General features: G+C 40.4%; 1 protein-coding gene across 1 annotated transcript in view; it reads right to left on the reverse strand.

The window, feature by feature from the left end:
* Positions 1-16,240, reverse strand: part of WASL (WASP like actin nucleation promoting factor) — an 87,633-nt gene that overhangs the window by 51,213 nt on the left and 20,180 nt on the right. Inside the window, exon 2 of the mRNA XM_059711693.1 lies at positions 1,745-1,879. Coding sequence (XP_059567676.1) covers positions 1,745-1,879 — 135 coding nt within the window. The remainder of the gene's footprint in view (positions 1-1,744; positions 1,880-16,240) is intronic.

Here is a 16,240-nt window from a genome sequence, read left to right on the forward strand (position 1 = left end):
TGTACTAAATTGCCAGTTCAATTCCCAGTCTGGGCACATGTCCAGGTTTCGGGCTCCATCCCTGGTGGGAGAGGTGCAGGAGGCGGCCAATTGATGTTTCACACTCACATCGATGTTTTCTCTCTCCCCTCCCCCTTCTCTAAAATCAATTCAAAAATTTTTTAAAAAAACTAAAAAACACTAATTTACAAAGTGCAATTTCCTGGCCAGGTAGTTCAGTTGGTTAGAGCAGTGGTCGGCAAACTGCGGCTTGCGAGCCACATGCGGCTCTTTGGTCCCTTGAGTGTGGTTCTTCCACAAAATACGTGTGGGCCCGCATGTACAGTGCGATTGAAACTTCGTGGCCCATGCGCAGAAGTCGGTATTTTGTGGAAGAGCCACACTCAAGGGGCCAAAGAGCTGCATGTGGCTCGTGAGCTGCAGTTTGCCGACCACTGGGTTAGAGCATTGTCCAGATACACCAAGGTTGAGTCTTCGATTCCCCATGTCAGGGCACATACAAGAATCAACCAATGACTGCATAAATAAGTAGAACACAAATCAATATTTCTCTCTCTCCCCCTAAAATCAATCAACCAATCAATAAACAAACAAAAATACTTCACTATGCAATATGTGGCTGTTTAAAAAACAACACACACACAATACTCCCCTCCCCCAAAAAACGAAAGTGCAGGAGCATAAATCTCAGGGAAAAAAACTTTGCAACAGACCGAGATGGTTATCCCATTTTACAAATAAATAAGCTGAGGCCTAGAGAAGTAAAACAGTTTGACTACAATCTATCTGACCATAAGTATCATCGAATAGTCAAAGTCAATTTTAGTTTTCTGTAATTATAATTTCACTATACTTATTGTCACATACAAATATTAAAGAGGCTTACCTATGAAAAAGGTTTCAAAAGGTAAATGGAGACTTCATCTCAGCAAAAAGAGAATTACTTTTATAATAGCTATAATGGATGAATACCTGACAAAGAACAGCTAATCTGGACAATGGGAATGTGGATTTATGTTTGAGTGAGGGATACAAGGGTGCAAAAATGTGAACATGCCCATCTTGAGAGGATCATAAGGAAAAGTGGGCAGCAAATACATTATCATCATTATTATTTTTAATCCTCACCCAAGAACATGTATAGAGAGAGGGGGAAGTAGGAAGAAAGAGAGAGAGAATCGGCTGCCTTCCCAGACGTGTCCTGATCCAGGATCAAACCCATAACCTTGGTATGTGCCCTGACTGGGAATTGAACCGGCAACGTTTTGGTGCAAAGAACAACGCTCAACCAACCGAGCTATTCCGGCTGGGTGCAAATACATGATTATAGATACTGTATAATTCTTTAAACCTGAGCTGAGTAAATGACAGTATATACCAAACTAAAATATACTTTTGTAGTTCCCTGAAAGGACTATCTATATATACTAGTCTGTAATTGACAGTATGGAATAAAAGAGTATCATTAGAAAAGAAGAGAATGTGGAGAAAGCCTAAGACCCAAAGGCATAGAATAAACAAAGGTGGTAGAAAGAAAACTAGGGAACTATTCATGTCTGGCTTAGGAGATGTTCCCATTTGGTCTCAATGTCCAGGCTTCAATATCTAAAACCAAGCTTGCCCTTGTAATACTAATTTAAGTATAACTTAAATATTGTATATGGTATAAATAAATCTACACTAAATTGTAATTGAGGTAGAAAATCTAATCACCTGCAATTTAGAGGAAGCAAACAAAACTCACCTTGATATCAAATATTCTTAAAAAATAAGATCTCTGTGGATTGTCCTTAACCAGACAAGCAACACCGCTGCACTTCTTTGACCACATACAGTTCCGATCTGCTGCATATAACTGTACCACTGCTGAAGACATAGTCTGTAATATAAAAAATTTATAGCCATTAGGTTCAAAGTGACACTCAACTGACTGCAGCCCCTGCTGACATATTAATGCAATCTCCTGAGAGACACCGAACCAGAGCCACCCAGCTAGGCTGCTCCTGAATTCCCGACCCAGAAAAAGGAGTTAATAGTTATTGTTATTTTAGGTCACTACTTTAGAAGCAATTTCTTATGCAGTAATAAGTAATAGCTATGCTGAAAATAATTATTGAAAGCTAACATTTACTGATGCTTAAAATGTGTTAGGAAATGTGCTTAAGCACATTCAAATATAACTCCATTTAATTTTTATTTCTATTATGTCCTCATTTTATGCTTGAGAAACCCAAGGTTAAAGAGGATAAATAATTTGTCCAATATGACAAACCTAAGTGACAGAGATCAAATTCCCATACAGATATTTGTGAGTTCAAATCCTATATTCTTACTCCCTGTAATAAACTGTTTTCTAATAAAGTGAACATTCAAGCAATTAAGTAGTAGTATTAGTAAAGGCTGACTTCTATATAGCAATTAACCACTTTAGTATAGCTATTAAGTCAAACTTGAAAACAAGCTACTAATTATAGTGCAGTGCCCTTTTAGATGCATAGGAGAGAGCTAATTCATTACATGCTATGGACACCTTAGTCGTGAGCATTCAGGTTTTCCAGTACACAATGTTGCCACCTCCCTCATAATTGTATCACAAAACAATGAAAATTTTCATTTAATTATAAATTAAGTCATTTTATAGCATAATCTAGAATGCAACTATTTGATTTTAAGTTTCTGTAAGAATGGTAAATACATATACTGGTACAGCACTTACAAATCTTTTATAAATCATCATGTTTTCTGATCCAGTAATTTCATTTCTAAACCAAAAAATTAAGAAATAATTTAAAACATAACCAAAAAATGGCCCTGGCCAGGTGGCTCATTTGGTTGGAGCGTAGTCCCATACACCAAATGGTTGTGTGTTTGATTCTGGTCAGGGCACATGCCTAGGTTGTGGGTTTGATCCCTAGTCGGGGCATGTGCAGGAGGCAACCAATCGATGTTTCTCTCTCACATCAATGTGTCTCTCTTGCTTTCTCCCCCTTCCTCTCTCTCTCTAATCAATAAAAACATATCCCTAAGTGAGAAATAATAAAATATAACCAAAACTTATTTTATTATGAATATAAAAGGACAAAATATGTATATAAATATACGCTAATTATTTCTTAATAGAAAGACTTTAAATATCCCAAAAGAAGAGATGGTTAAATAGTTATGGTATATCAATTCAATGAACATTGGGCACTGTAATTAAAAATAGACTACATTAAGATTTGAAGATAATGCTGTTTTGGGTTACCAAACTATGCCTAGGAAATGGCCTCTATGATAAGAACTATTATATGTAGATGTACAAGTCTCTTATGATAATAAAGTAAAAAATGTAAGATCAGTATACTGTTGGGGATCAAAATTTCATGAAGACATACATTTCCAGATAACAATGTTCCATTTTATGTTGCAGACCAAACTCATCTTTGAATTTCACAGAGAGTCGTGAACAGGACACAAAGCAGCAGGAAAATGTCCACAAGAGATATTAGAAGTTATAAAGATAGCTTAGAAACTAGGACATTGGGCTTTAAAAAGAAGATTGAAGAATGTGGGTATGGCTTTGGCCTGCTCTAAGTATACTGTGCTCTTCTGTAAGTACAGTCCCAGCATGATAGCTCCATAGGCTCTCTAACCCTAAGCCTTAGCATTAAAAACTACAGAAAAATGGATTTTGTATATATTATCCAATGGTGTAGGAGACGAGGTTAAAGAATTCAAAAATCAGATGGGAAAATTTGTTTTCTAAGGAAAATTCCTATAAATTACAGCCTTTTCAATATGGTGCTATCCAAATGCATTCACTTCTAAAAAGAAAAGCAATTAGGGAACCAGATACCATTAAAGAGATTTAAAAATTCTCGTATTTTACTTTTTAACCAGAAAACAAGAAGTAACAGCTTACAAAAGAAAAAAATGTCTTATTAAATAGAGTCTGTATTTCTATTATGGAAATCTCTTGCCATAGGATTAACATTATAAAACATTGTCTAGATGTATATGTGATTTTAAAACAAAAACAAACTCCCAAAACTAAAAATCCATATTTAAACGTTGATATAGGTTTAAAAGAAATTCTTAAAATATTTGCTTAAAAAATAGAGACCCATGAAACAGTTTTATAATTTTCCACACAAACATGGTTGGAATTATAACCTTATTCTAAAACAACTTATATGTTAATATTAAAGAACCCAACTAATCATAAGCAATTTTCAGTAAGTGGATTTTCAAAATTTTGCTACAACCTTTGTTAGTCTATTTCGCCCCTTCTTATCGAAACTGGCAAAGTCTGTTTAAAGCCTTTTCTGATTAATTCAGAATATTATAGTGAATGCAACAGCAGCTTTACATACATAAAATCTGAGATATAAATGCTAGAAATAAAAATTGACTATCCCTTAAACTCTAGGCTGACAAGGGGTTTAATTAAGTTTTTAAAAATATTCCTTCCCTTCCTTTCAAGTAATTACAGCTAATCAACTCCATTACTTCTTGTCTTTCTTAATCAAAAAGGTATTACTTGAAAAACAACCTAAGGACAAGTGTTTAGGAAAGGAAATCTATTTCTTATTAGCTCAAAAATGTTAGGGTTAAAATTTGTTAATTAAAATGGAAAACAGTATATATCAATTTTGTAGAAATATTTTACACATCTTAATATTACAGTACTGAGTTATTACAGTAACACGTGCATCCTCGGAACTTTAATTTTCAAGGGCAGAAATCAGGTGAAGGATGCCCCTGGTCCAGTGATGGTGAACCAGTGACACACGAACTCATTTTTTTGGTTGATTTTTCTTTGTTAAATGGCATTTAAATATATAAAATAAATATCAAAACTATAAATCTTTGTTTTACTATGGTTGCAAATATCAAAAAATTTCTGTATGTGACACGGCACCAGAGTTAAGTTAGGGTTTTTCAAAATGCTGACACGCCGAGCTCAAAAGGTTAGCCATCACTGCCCTGGTCAGTGTGCTTCAGTTGGTTATGTGTCGGCCCATGCGCTCAAAGATTCCCAGCCAGAGCACTGCCCGGGTTAGGCTCCATCCCCTCTAGGGGGTGCAGGAGGCAGACAATTGATGTGCTGCTCTCATATCCATGTTTTTTGTTTCTCTCTCAAAAACAAAACAAAACAAACAAAAAAATGGAGGATGAATTTAGGGACAGGAACCTGTCCCACTGTCCTCTGGCAGGGCACTTTTACCTCTACTGGGTTGCCTCAGCACCAGTCAAGAAGTATATATCTTTGATTCCTTAAGTTCTTACTGTTTCCTTCATGTTTCTAGTGCCTTTTCCTGAGTCTTGTATAAATCTTGTTACATCACGTCTTATTCTAAAATAGAATACTTTTCTATATTAACTTATTACCTATTAAATACATTGTTATTCCCTTCAGCACCTAAAATATTTCTGCAAGCCTATACTTTCAGTTCACCTTTGCCCCTTGTAAGCAAATATTTGTTAAATTTAAAACTGCATTTTCAAACCTAACCGGTTTGGCTCAGTGGACAGAGCGTCAGCCTGCGGACTGGAGGGTCCCAGGTTCGATTCCGGTCAAGGGCATGTATCTTGGTTGCGGGCACATCCTCAGTAGGGAGTGTGCAGGAGGCAGCTGATCGATGTTTCTATCTCATCAATGTTTCTAACTCTCTATCCCTCTCCCCTCCTCTCTGTAAAAAATCAATAAAATATATTTTAAAAAACAAAAACAAAAAACCCTGCATTTTCTGATTCTGATAACAAATAGGGGAAAGACCTTGATTTTAGGATACACACCCTGAAGTATTTATTATTATTTTTTAAATATGTTTTATTGATTTTTTAAAATATATTTTATTGATTTTTTAAAAATATATTGTATTGATTTTTTACAGAGAGGAAGGGAGAGGAATAGAGAGTTAGAAACATCGACGAGAGAGAAACATCAATCAGCTGCCTCCTGCACACTCCCCCCCACTGGGGATGTGCTCACAACCAAGGTACATGCCCTTGACCGGAATTGAACCCGGGACCCTTGAGTCCGCTGGCTGAAGCTCTATCCACTGAGCCAAACTGGTTAGGGTGTGAAGTATCTACATTAATAAAAGAGAAACATGGTAATTGGCATACAACCGATACCCCTCCCATTGGCTAATCCCCCTGTCACTCACAGAGTAGGGCCGAAATATGCAAATTAACTGGCAGCCAAGATGGCCGCCAGCAGCCAGGCAGCTAATGCGAACAGGGAGGCTTGCTTGCTTGCTTCAGTGACAGAGGACTCCAACATTCCCCACCTGACTTGCCGGCCTCTCAGCTGCAACTCTAAGCAACTATGTTGCGAATATAGAAGCTAAAAAACCCCCAGAAACCTGCTTTACTCAGCTGGACTGCAACATTGTATCAAATACAGATGGTAAACAAAGGCCAGAAACATGTTTTCAGCAGCCGAGGCCTCAAAGCTAAAGCTGGCCCAGAAAAAAAAAAAAGAAAAAAAAAAAAGGAGCGGTTGGGAGCTTCAGTCACCCCCAGCCTGAAAACAGCCATCGTCCCCTCATCCAGGCTGGCCAGGCACCCCAGTGGGGACCCCCACCCTGATCCAGGACACCCTTCAGGGCAAACCAGCCAGCCCCACCCATGCACCAGGCCTCTACCCTATATAGTAAAAGGGTAATATGCCTCCCATCACCGGGATCAGCGGAGCCGCGAGGTCTCCCGGCACCAGGATCAGCGTTGACAGGGGGCAGCGCCCAAACCCCCTGATCGCCCTGCAGCTCTGTGTGTGACAGGGGGCGGGGCCCCAACGCCCCCGGGCCCTGCTCTGTGTGTGACGGGGTAGAGCCATAACCTCCCCATTGGCCCTGCCCTGAGTATGAGAGTGGCGGCGCCCCAACCACCTGATCGGCCCTGCTCTGTGGGTGATAAAGGGCGGCGCCCCGCCCCCCCCCGCCCCCCACAGGCCCTGCTCTGCGTGTGATTGGGTAGAGTCATAACCTCCCCATCGGCCCTGCCGTGAGTGTGACAGTGGCGGCGCCCCAACCCCCTGATCGGCTCTGCTCTGTGGGTGATAGAGGGCGGTGCCCCAACCCCCTGATCCGTGCTGCCCTGAGTGTGACAGGGGGCGGTGCCCCAACTCCCCTATCGGCCCTACTCTGTGAGTGAGAGGGGGGAGCTCCTCAACCCCCTGATCGGCCCTGCTCTGTGCATGACAGGGGGCAGCGCCTCAACCCCGATTGGCCCTGCTCTGTGCATGACAGGTGGTGGCGCCGCAACCTCCCCATCGACCCTGCCCTGAGTGTGACAGGGAGCGGTGCCCCAACCCCCCAATCGGCCCTACCCTGAGCGTGACTGAGGGTGGCATCGCAACCTCCCAATCTGTCCTGCTCTGTGCATGACAGGGGGCGCGCCCCAACTCCCCAATTGGCCCTGCTCTGAGCCCGACCAGGGGCTGCACCTAGGGATTGGGCCTGCCCTCTGCCACCTGGGAGCAGGCCTAAGCCAGCAAGGCGTTATCTTCCGAGGGGTCCCAGACTGCGAGAGGGAACAGGCCGGTCTGAGGGACCCCCCCTTCCCCCGAGTACACAAATTTTTGTGCACCGGGCCTCTAGTCATTACATAAAAGGGTACGTACGGTCTTTTTTTTTTTTTTTAGTTTTATTCATTTCAAATGGGCCGGATCCAGCCCGCGGGCCGTAGTTTGCCCACGGCTGTTCTAGCTCCTTCCTCTGTTCCATTTACATTGAACATATGTTTAAAGTCACCAAAACTTTAAAACTAGAAATCATAAAAGTTTTACAGCACACTCTCATTACCAGCACACATTCTTTTTTTGGAACTATTTTTAAAATTATTTCATATCCAAAAGCCTTACTAAAAGGTATGTGCTGGGCAACAGAAAAAGCTCAGTCACTAAACCACAGCCATACATCAATCTCATATGGTGACTGTGATTTAAATTCATACATTTAGAAAATTTTAAATATGTGACACAGACCTCTAAACAATCACATTTATAGATGCTACAAAAGATAAAATTTATAGATGCTAAAACTACAAATGGTATTCTTAATTTTCTACTTGAAAGACAATCATACACAGATAAAGGTGTTCTCATTATAGACTGGGTCATGTTCATATGCAGGTGAGGACACTGTTGAAACTGTTAAAGGGTAGCACAAAGGTATGGCTTGCTCTTTTCTGCCTCTCCCTTCTGTGTAGCTCAAGTGGACCTGCTTAAAAGTTTTTTATTTTCTTTCTTCTTTTGTCTTTTTACTTTTTGTCTAATTCTCTCTTGCAAAATCAGTTGAAATTTGATAAAACCTGATGTCTGGGTTTGAATTTTCAGAGTATGAAGGTAGAAAAGAGCTCTCTTAGGATTCCCACCTTAGCTCATGGAAGTTTAACGGTATCAGCTAAGATCCAAGCCCTAATAACAATAACAGCAATACAAATACACACCCACACACATACCCTTCCCCCCCTTCCACACACACTCTTCCACCACTTGCCTGTGCAAATAACAGTTTGGGATAAGAGCATGAAAAAGTAGATATTTTGGTCACTGACAGAATTTTAGTATTCCTGAATCCTAGAGCCAAATACCATCTGATACCATATCACAATAAATTGATCAAGCTTATAATCCAATTCCCTCACTTTACAAATGAGATAAATTTATTTTCAAAGGTCATATATTGCTCAGCTCTGGATGAACTTCCCAATCAGCTACTCATTTTGTATTTACCATACTTTACTCATTGATTCAACCCAGTTCCCAATTGGTCAAAATGTTGCCCTATCCCATCTAAATGATTTTACAAGAGCTATACTGGTAAGTCCTTGACATAATTTTATTCCTCTACTGATCCCATCAGGATAAATGGAAGGAAATAGAGGATTGCTGGTGCATGAGAAAAAACTTCAAACAGATGTAACGTATATATCCATGGTAGATTTACCATGAAGTCAGTTAAATGTAAGTTTCAGGGTCCTTTACTTGGAAGAGCCCCTTACAAGGTCTGGCTTGTTCTCTCCTTTGGGACACATGAGGTAGTACCAACACCAGCCTCATGCCTAGGCACTCCTCACCAGCTATCCCTAAAGGTGATACTGGGACTTCCATCAAGGATGCATTATACTTCTATGCCTGCCCAAACCCAGCAATACCCTCTTCTCTTGGACCACATGATATGTTTAGACCCAACCTTGCCTGTTAAAAGTATTAAGAGATGTCTTCCCCACTCCCCCCATTGACTCCCCTCTTTCACTCCCGTCCCCTTCCCAGGCCTTCATCCCACTATTGTCTGTGCCCATGGGTTATGCATATAGGTACCTAAGTTCTTTGGTTGATCTCTTCCCACCCATCCCCCTCACCCCTCTGAGAATCTCATCTGTGGCATGCTTCCATAAACTGCTTGGTCAGTTTATTTTGTTCATTAGATTCCACATATAAGTGACGTCATGTGATACTTGTCTTCCTCTGACTGGCTATCTCACTTAGCATAATGCTATCCAGGTCCCTCCATGCTGTCTCAAAAAGTATGAGATCCTTTTTTACAGCTGCCTAGTATTCCACTGTGTAAATGTACCACCACTTTTGTATCCATTCATCTACTAATGGGCACTTGGCTGTTTCCAGATCTTAGCTATTCTAAAAAATGTAGCTATGAATATAGGGATGTATATATTCTTTCTGTGTTTCAGGCTTCTTAGGCTATATTCCTAGAAATGAAATCACAGGATCAAATGGCAGTTCCAATTTAACTTTTTGAGGAAATTCCATACAGGCTATACCAGTCTGCATTCCTGCCAGCAGTGTACTAGAGTTCCTTTTACTCCATATCCTCAACAGCAGCACTTGTTGTTTGCTGACTTTTTGATGGTAGCCATTCTGGCAGGTGTGAGGTGGTACCTCATTGTCATTTTAATTAGCATCTCTCTGATGATTAGTGACTTGAGCATTTTTTTCATGTCTCTTGGCCATTTGTATGTCCTCTTTGGAGAGGTGTCTATTTGGGTTTTCTGCCCATTTTTTTAAATTGGATTGTTTGTTTTCCTCTTGAGTTGTATGAATACTTTATATATTTTGAAAATTAACCCCTTATCAAATATACCACTGGCAAGTATGTCCTCCCATATAGTGGGTTCCATTTTCAATTTGATGCTCGTTTCTTTTGCTGTGTAGAAGCTTTTTATTTTGATGTAATCCTATTTATTTTTTCCATTGTTTTTCTTGCCCTAGTTGTATCAGTGAAAATTTTGCGACATGAGATACCTGGTATTTTGCTGCCTACATTTTCTTCAAGGATTTTTATGATTTCACAACTTACATTTATATCTTTTATCCATTTTGAGTGTATTCTTGTATATGGTCTAAGTTGGTAGTCTAGTTTTGTTTTTTTACATGTGCCTGTCCAACTATTCCAATACCATTATTGAAGAGACTATCCGTACTCCATTGCATGTTCTTGCCTACTTTATCATATATTAATTGAGAATAATGACTTGGGTCAATTTCTGGGTTCTATGTTCTGTTCCATCGATTTATATGCCTGTTCTTGTGCCAATACCAGGCTGTTCTGAGTATAGTGGCTTTGTAATATAACTTGATATCTGGTATTGTGATTCCTCCAACTTTGTTCTTCTTTCTCAAGGTTGCTGCGGCTATTTGGGGTCTTGTTTAGTTCCATAAAAATTTTTGGAGAGTGTGCTCTAGATCTGTGAAATATGCTGTTGGTATTTTAGTAGGGATTGCTTTGGGTAGCATGGACATTTTAATGTTAACTCTACCTATCCAAGAACACAGTTTATATTCTTCCACTTGTTTATGTCTTCCCCTCTTTTTGCAATGTTCTATAGTTTTCTGAGTACAGGTCTTATATTTCCTTGGTTAAGTTTATCCCTAAGAATCTTAATCTTTTTGTTGCAATGGCAAGTGGGATTGATGTTTTTAGATTCTCTGAGAGTTCATTATTGTTGTATAAAAATAATTTCTGGGTATTAATTATCCTGCTACATTGCCTAAATAATTTGTTTAGTCCAGCAGTTCTTTGGTGGAGTCTTTAGGGTTTTCTATGTACAATATCATGTCGTCTGTGAATAATTGGAGAACCTTCCTGCTTTCCAATTTGGATGCCTTTTATTCATTATTCTTATCTGACTGCTGTGGCTAGAACTTGCAGTACTATGTTGAATAAAAGTGGTGAAAGACAAATCTATCTTGCTCCTGTTCTGAGGGGAAATGCTTTTAGTGTTTGCCCATTAAGTATGATGTTGAGTGTAGGTCTGTCATATATGGGCTTTATTATGTTTAGGTATGATCCATCTATTTCCACTTTGCTGAGAGTTTTTATCAAAAACGAGTTAGATGTTGTCACATGCTTTTTCTGTATCTATTGACATGATCATGTGATTTGTCTTTCAATTTGTTTATGTGATGTATTACATTCATTGGTTTGCGAATGTTGCACCAGCCTTGCATCCCTCCAATAAAATCCACTTGGTCATGGTGTATGATCTTTTTTAATATATTGCTGGCTCTGATTTGCTGATATTTTGTTGAGGATTTTAGCATCAATGTTCATCAGAGATATTGGCCTGTAATTCTCTCTCTTGTGTCTTTATCTGGTTTTGGAATTAGGATAATGCTGGCCTAGTGAAAAGAGCTTGAAAGTGTTCCTTCCTCTTGGATTTCTGGAATAGTTTGAGGAGAATAAGTGTTAGTTCTTCTTTCAATATTTGGTAACACTACCCTGTGAAGCAGTCATGGACAGAGCTTTTGTTCGCTGGTTTGTTTTTTTTTAATTACTACTTCAATCTCACCAGTTGTTATTGGCCTACTCAAAGTTTCTGATTCTTCCTGATTTAGTTTTGCAATCTTGTATTTTTCTTGGAATGTGTCCCATTTCATCCATGTTTTCTAGCTTGTTGGTATATTTCATAGTATTTGTTCATAGTATTTGCTTAGAATCCTTTGTATTTCTGTGGTGTCAGCTCTTACTTCACCACTTTCATTTCTAATTTTATTTGGGTCCTCTGTGTTTCTTGATGAGTCTGGCTAAAGTTTGTCAATCTTATTTATCTTTTCAAAGAACCAGCTTTTGGTTTCATTGATCCATATGTCATTTATTTCTGCTCTGATCATTATTTCCTTCCTTCTACTTGCTCTTTCTCTTTTCTTCCTTTCTCTCTGCTTCTTTCTGTCTTTACTCTGGGCTTTTCTTGTTCTCTTTCTAGTTATTCAAGCTGTAGGGTTAGGCAGTTTATTAGCAATTTTTCTTATTTATTGAAGTAGGCCTGTAGTGCTATGAACTTCCCTCTCAGGACTGCTTTTGCTGTGATCCGTAGGTTTTGGGTTGTTGGGTGTTCACTTTCATTTGTTTCTGGGAAGTTTCTGATTCCTTCCTTGATGTCAATGGTAACCCATTCCTTGTTTAATAACATGCTACTTAGCCTACATGTGCCTGAATGTTTTTTATTGTTGATTTCCAGTTTCCTGCCATTGTGATGAAAAAATGCTTGATATGATTTCTATCTTCTTGAATTTGTAGAGACTTGGCTTGTGTCCTATCATGTGGTCTATCGTTGAAAGTCCATGTGCACCTGAGCAGAATGTATATTCTGTAGCTTTGGGGTGAAATGATCTGAAAATGTCTATTAAATCCATTTGATTTAGTGTGTCATTTAGTGTTACTATTTCCTTACTGATTTGTCTAGAGGATCTATCCAGTGATCTCAGTGAGGTTTCAAGTCCCCTATCATGGTTATATTGCTGTCAATCTCTCCTTTTAATTCCTCCTGAATTTTAAAAATATATATTTGAGTACTCCTAGATTGGGTGCATTTATGTTTATCAGGGTTATATCCTCTTTTTGGATCAACCCCTATAGTGGCCTTGTGTTGTGTTACAGTCTTCATTTTAAAGTCTATTTTGTCAGATATGAGTATTTTTGTACCCCAGCCTTTTTTTTTTTCATTTCCATTTACCTGGAAATTCTTTTTCCACCCTCTCACTTTCAAATCTTTTGTTCTGAGGTGAGTCTCTTATAGACAGAATATATATATAGGTCATGTTTCCATATCCATTCAGCTACCCTAGGTCTTTTGATTGGCACATTTAAGCCACTTATGTTTAAGGTTATTACTGATACTATTTGCTGCCATTTTATTCTTTATGCCTATCCTATGTTCTTCCCTCTCTATTTCTTCTTACAACAGTCCCTGTATGATTTCTTGCAGTGCTGGTTTGATGGTAATAAATTCTTCTAGCCTTTTTTGTCTGTGAAGCTCCTAATTTCACCATCAATTTTGAATGACAGCCGTGCTGGATAGAGTAGTCCTGGATTCAGCCCCTTGCTTTTCATTACTTTGCATAATTCATGCCACTCCCTCTGGGCTGAAGTGCTTTTATTGATAAATCAACTGACAGTCTAATGAGAGCTCCTGTGTAGGTAACTTTCTGTCTCTCTTAAAGCCTTTAAGATTTTTTTGTGTTTAACATTTGGTATTTTAATTATGTGTCTTAGCGTGGGTCTTTTTGGGTTCATGTTGATTAGAACTGTGTTTTGTTGTGTGCACTGTGTGACACCATGCCAGGGAAGTGTTCAGTCATTATTTCTTGAAACAGGTTCTCTAGTCCTTGCTCAGATTCCTCTTTATCTGGTACCCCAATTATGCAGATGTTGTTACACTCCATGTTGTCCCAAAGCTCCTCCTGCTTTTTGGTATTTTTCCCCCCAAATGCTACTTTGAATGTGTGTTTTTTACTACCTTCTCTTCTGATTAGCTGATTCTGCCCTCAACTTCTTCTAGTCTACTACTGAATCCTCCCAGGGTGTTATTTATTTCAACTATGTTATTGTTCATTTCCCATTGACTCTTCTTTTTTTATAAACCTTTATTGTTGAAAGTATTATATATGGTCCCATTTGCCCCCCAGTGACCACTTCCAGCCTGTGCCAGGCCTTCATCACCTGTGTCCATGGGTTATGCATATATGCATACAAGTTCTTTGGCTGATCTCTTCCCACACATTCTCCCCTACCCATTGATTCTTATTGTTTCAACTTCATTTTAAAAAACATGTTTTTCAAAATTGATTTTAAAGAGAGGAGAGGAACAGTAAGATAGAAACATCAATGAGAGAGAAACATTGATAGGCTTCTTCCCTCATGTCCCCCACTGGTATTTGACCTTGCAACCCAGGCATGTGCCTTGACCAAGAATCGAACCGGTGTTTCCCAGGTCGACGCTCAACCTCTTTTGTCATGTTGGTATAGCTCTCATTAAGTTACTTACAATTCTCATTAAGTTGTTTGTAGTTCTAAGTTGCTTGAGCACCCTCATAACCATTACTTTGAATTCTTTTTCTGACAAACTACTTGTCTCCATTTCATTTAGTTCCTTTTCTGGTGATTTCTCCACTTCTTTCATTTGGGGGTTGTTTCTTTGCCTCTTCATTTTAGCAGTCCAGTAGTCTGGTGCACCCGGTGAGGCAGACAAGGGTAGCAGGGGCAGGTACATGCATCCAGAGGTGACTGGCCATGCTGGGTTGCAGCAGTGGGTCCAATATGGTGGTTCCAGGTAAGACACACAGGATCGCTGTGGCAGGTCTGTGTGTATGGGGGTGTCAGGTCACATCTACCAGGTGGTGTCAGACGGTTAGAGCAGCAGGTCCCTGTGTCCAGGTGGGCCACGTGTCAAGACAGCAGGGAGGACTGAGCACTGTTCTCTGGTGGAAGGGGTGAAGTAGGCTGGGTGCTGTTCCACTGGTGGAGGGGCTGGGGCAATATGGCAGAGTGGGCTGATCGCTCTGCTCATGGACAAGTCAGGGAAGGTTGGGTCCTCCACTGTGGAGGAGGTGGGGCAGCCAGGAGTCCCCACTATGGATGGGGCAGGGTGGGCTGGGCGTCCCCCACCCCCACTACCAATATGGTAGGCTCCACGCACTGCTTGTCAATGTAGCCAGCTGGTCCTCAGGCACACCAAGTTGCTATGTCTGGTCTGTATGTCCGGTGCTTAGGGTCCCAGGTGTGGGGCCATGTGCATCTGTCTGTGGTCTAGGGGCACTGGCGCAGAACCATTCCCTGCAGCCCCCTTGTGGAATACCTTCCTGCTCCTTCAAACTGAGCACTCTCCCAGGCCCAGCAGCACATAGCAGTTGGCAGCTCCTCTGACAGAAGTGCCTGAACCACTCCCCGGAACTCCTACTCCACATAGATGCCCACCCACACCACACCCACCCACACTGCCCCTCACAAACATTCATCCACTCACACTCTCACCCTAACTCAGGTCCTGCCTGTCGCCATGTAGGTCTCCTCTGTCTCATTAAATTTTGAAGATACATGGGACAGTCTTTCTCTAACTCATTATCCTCTCAAATCCTGACCTTCGCCCTAGCTGGTTTGGCTCAATGGATAGAGCATCAGCCTGCGGACTGAAGGGTCCCAGGTTTGATTCCAGCCAAGGGCATATGCCTTGGTTGCAGGCTCAATCCCCAGTAGTGGGCATGCAGGAGGCAGCCAATCAATGAATCTCTCTCATCATTGATGTTTCTATCTCTCTCTCCCTCTTCCTTCCTCTCTGAAAACAGAAAAAAAAAAAAAAAGATCCTGTCTTTCTATTTCAGTTCCATCCTCCCTCTCTCACCCTCCTTTTACCTGGCTAACCTTGCTCACCTTTTAAATCTCGGTTTTCATCTATAGCAGTGGTTCTCAACCTTCCTAATGCCGCGACCCTTTAATACAGTTCCTCGTGTTGTGGTGACCCCCAACCATAAAATTATTTTCGTTGCTACTTCATAACTGTAATTTTGCTACTGTTATGAATCGTAATGTAAATATCTGATATGCAGGATGTATTTTCATTGTTACAAATTGAACATAAAGCATAGTGATTAATCACAAAAACAATATGTAATTATGTATGTGTTTTCCGATGGTCTTAGGCGACCCCTGTGAAAGGGTCGTTCCACCCCCAAAGGCAATGGTTCTCAACCTTCCTAATGCCTCGACCCTTTAATACAGTTCCTCGTGTTGTGGTGACCCCCAATTTCATTGTTACAAATTGAACATAATTAAAGCAAAGTGATTAATCACAAAAACAATATGTAATTATATATGTGTTTCCGATGGTCTTAGGTGACCCCTGTGTAAGGGTCATTCGACCCCCAAAGGGGTCCTAACCCACAAGTTGAGAACCGCTGATCTATAGGATCCCTTAGCTGACACCCCCCGACCCCCGCCCCGTTCCCGGGCCA

Source organism: Myotis daubentonii, chromosome 10, assembly GCF_963259705.1.
Source record: "Myotis daubentonii chromosome 10, mMyoDau2.1, whole genome shotgun sequence".
NCBI classification, from domain to species: Eukaryota; Metazoa; Chordata; class Mammalia; order Chiroptera; family Vespertilionidae; genus Myotis; species Myotis daubentonii.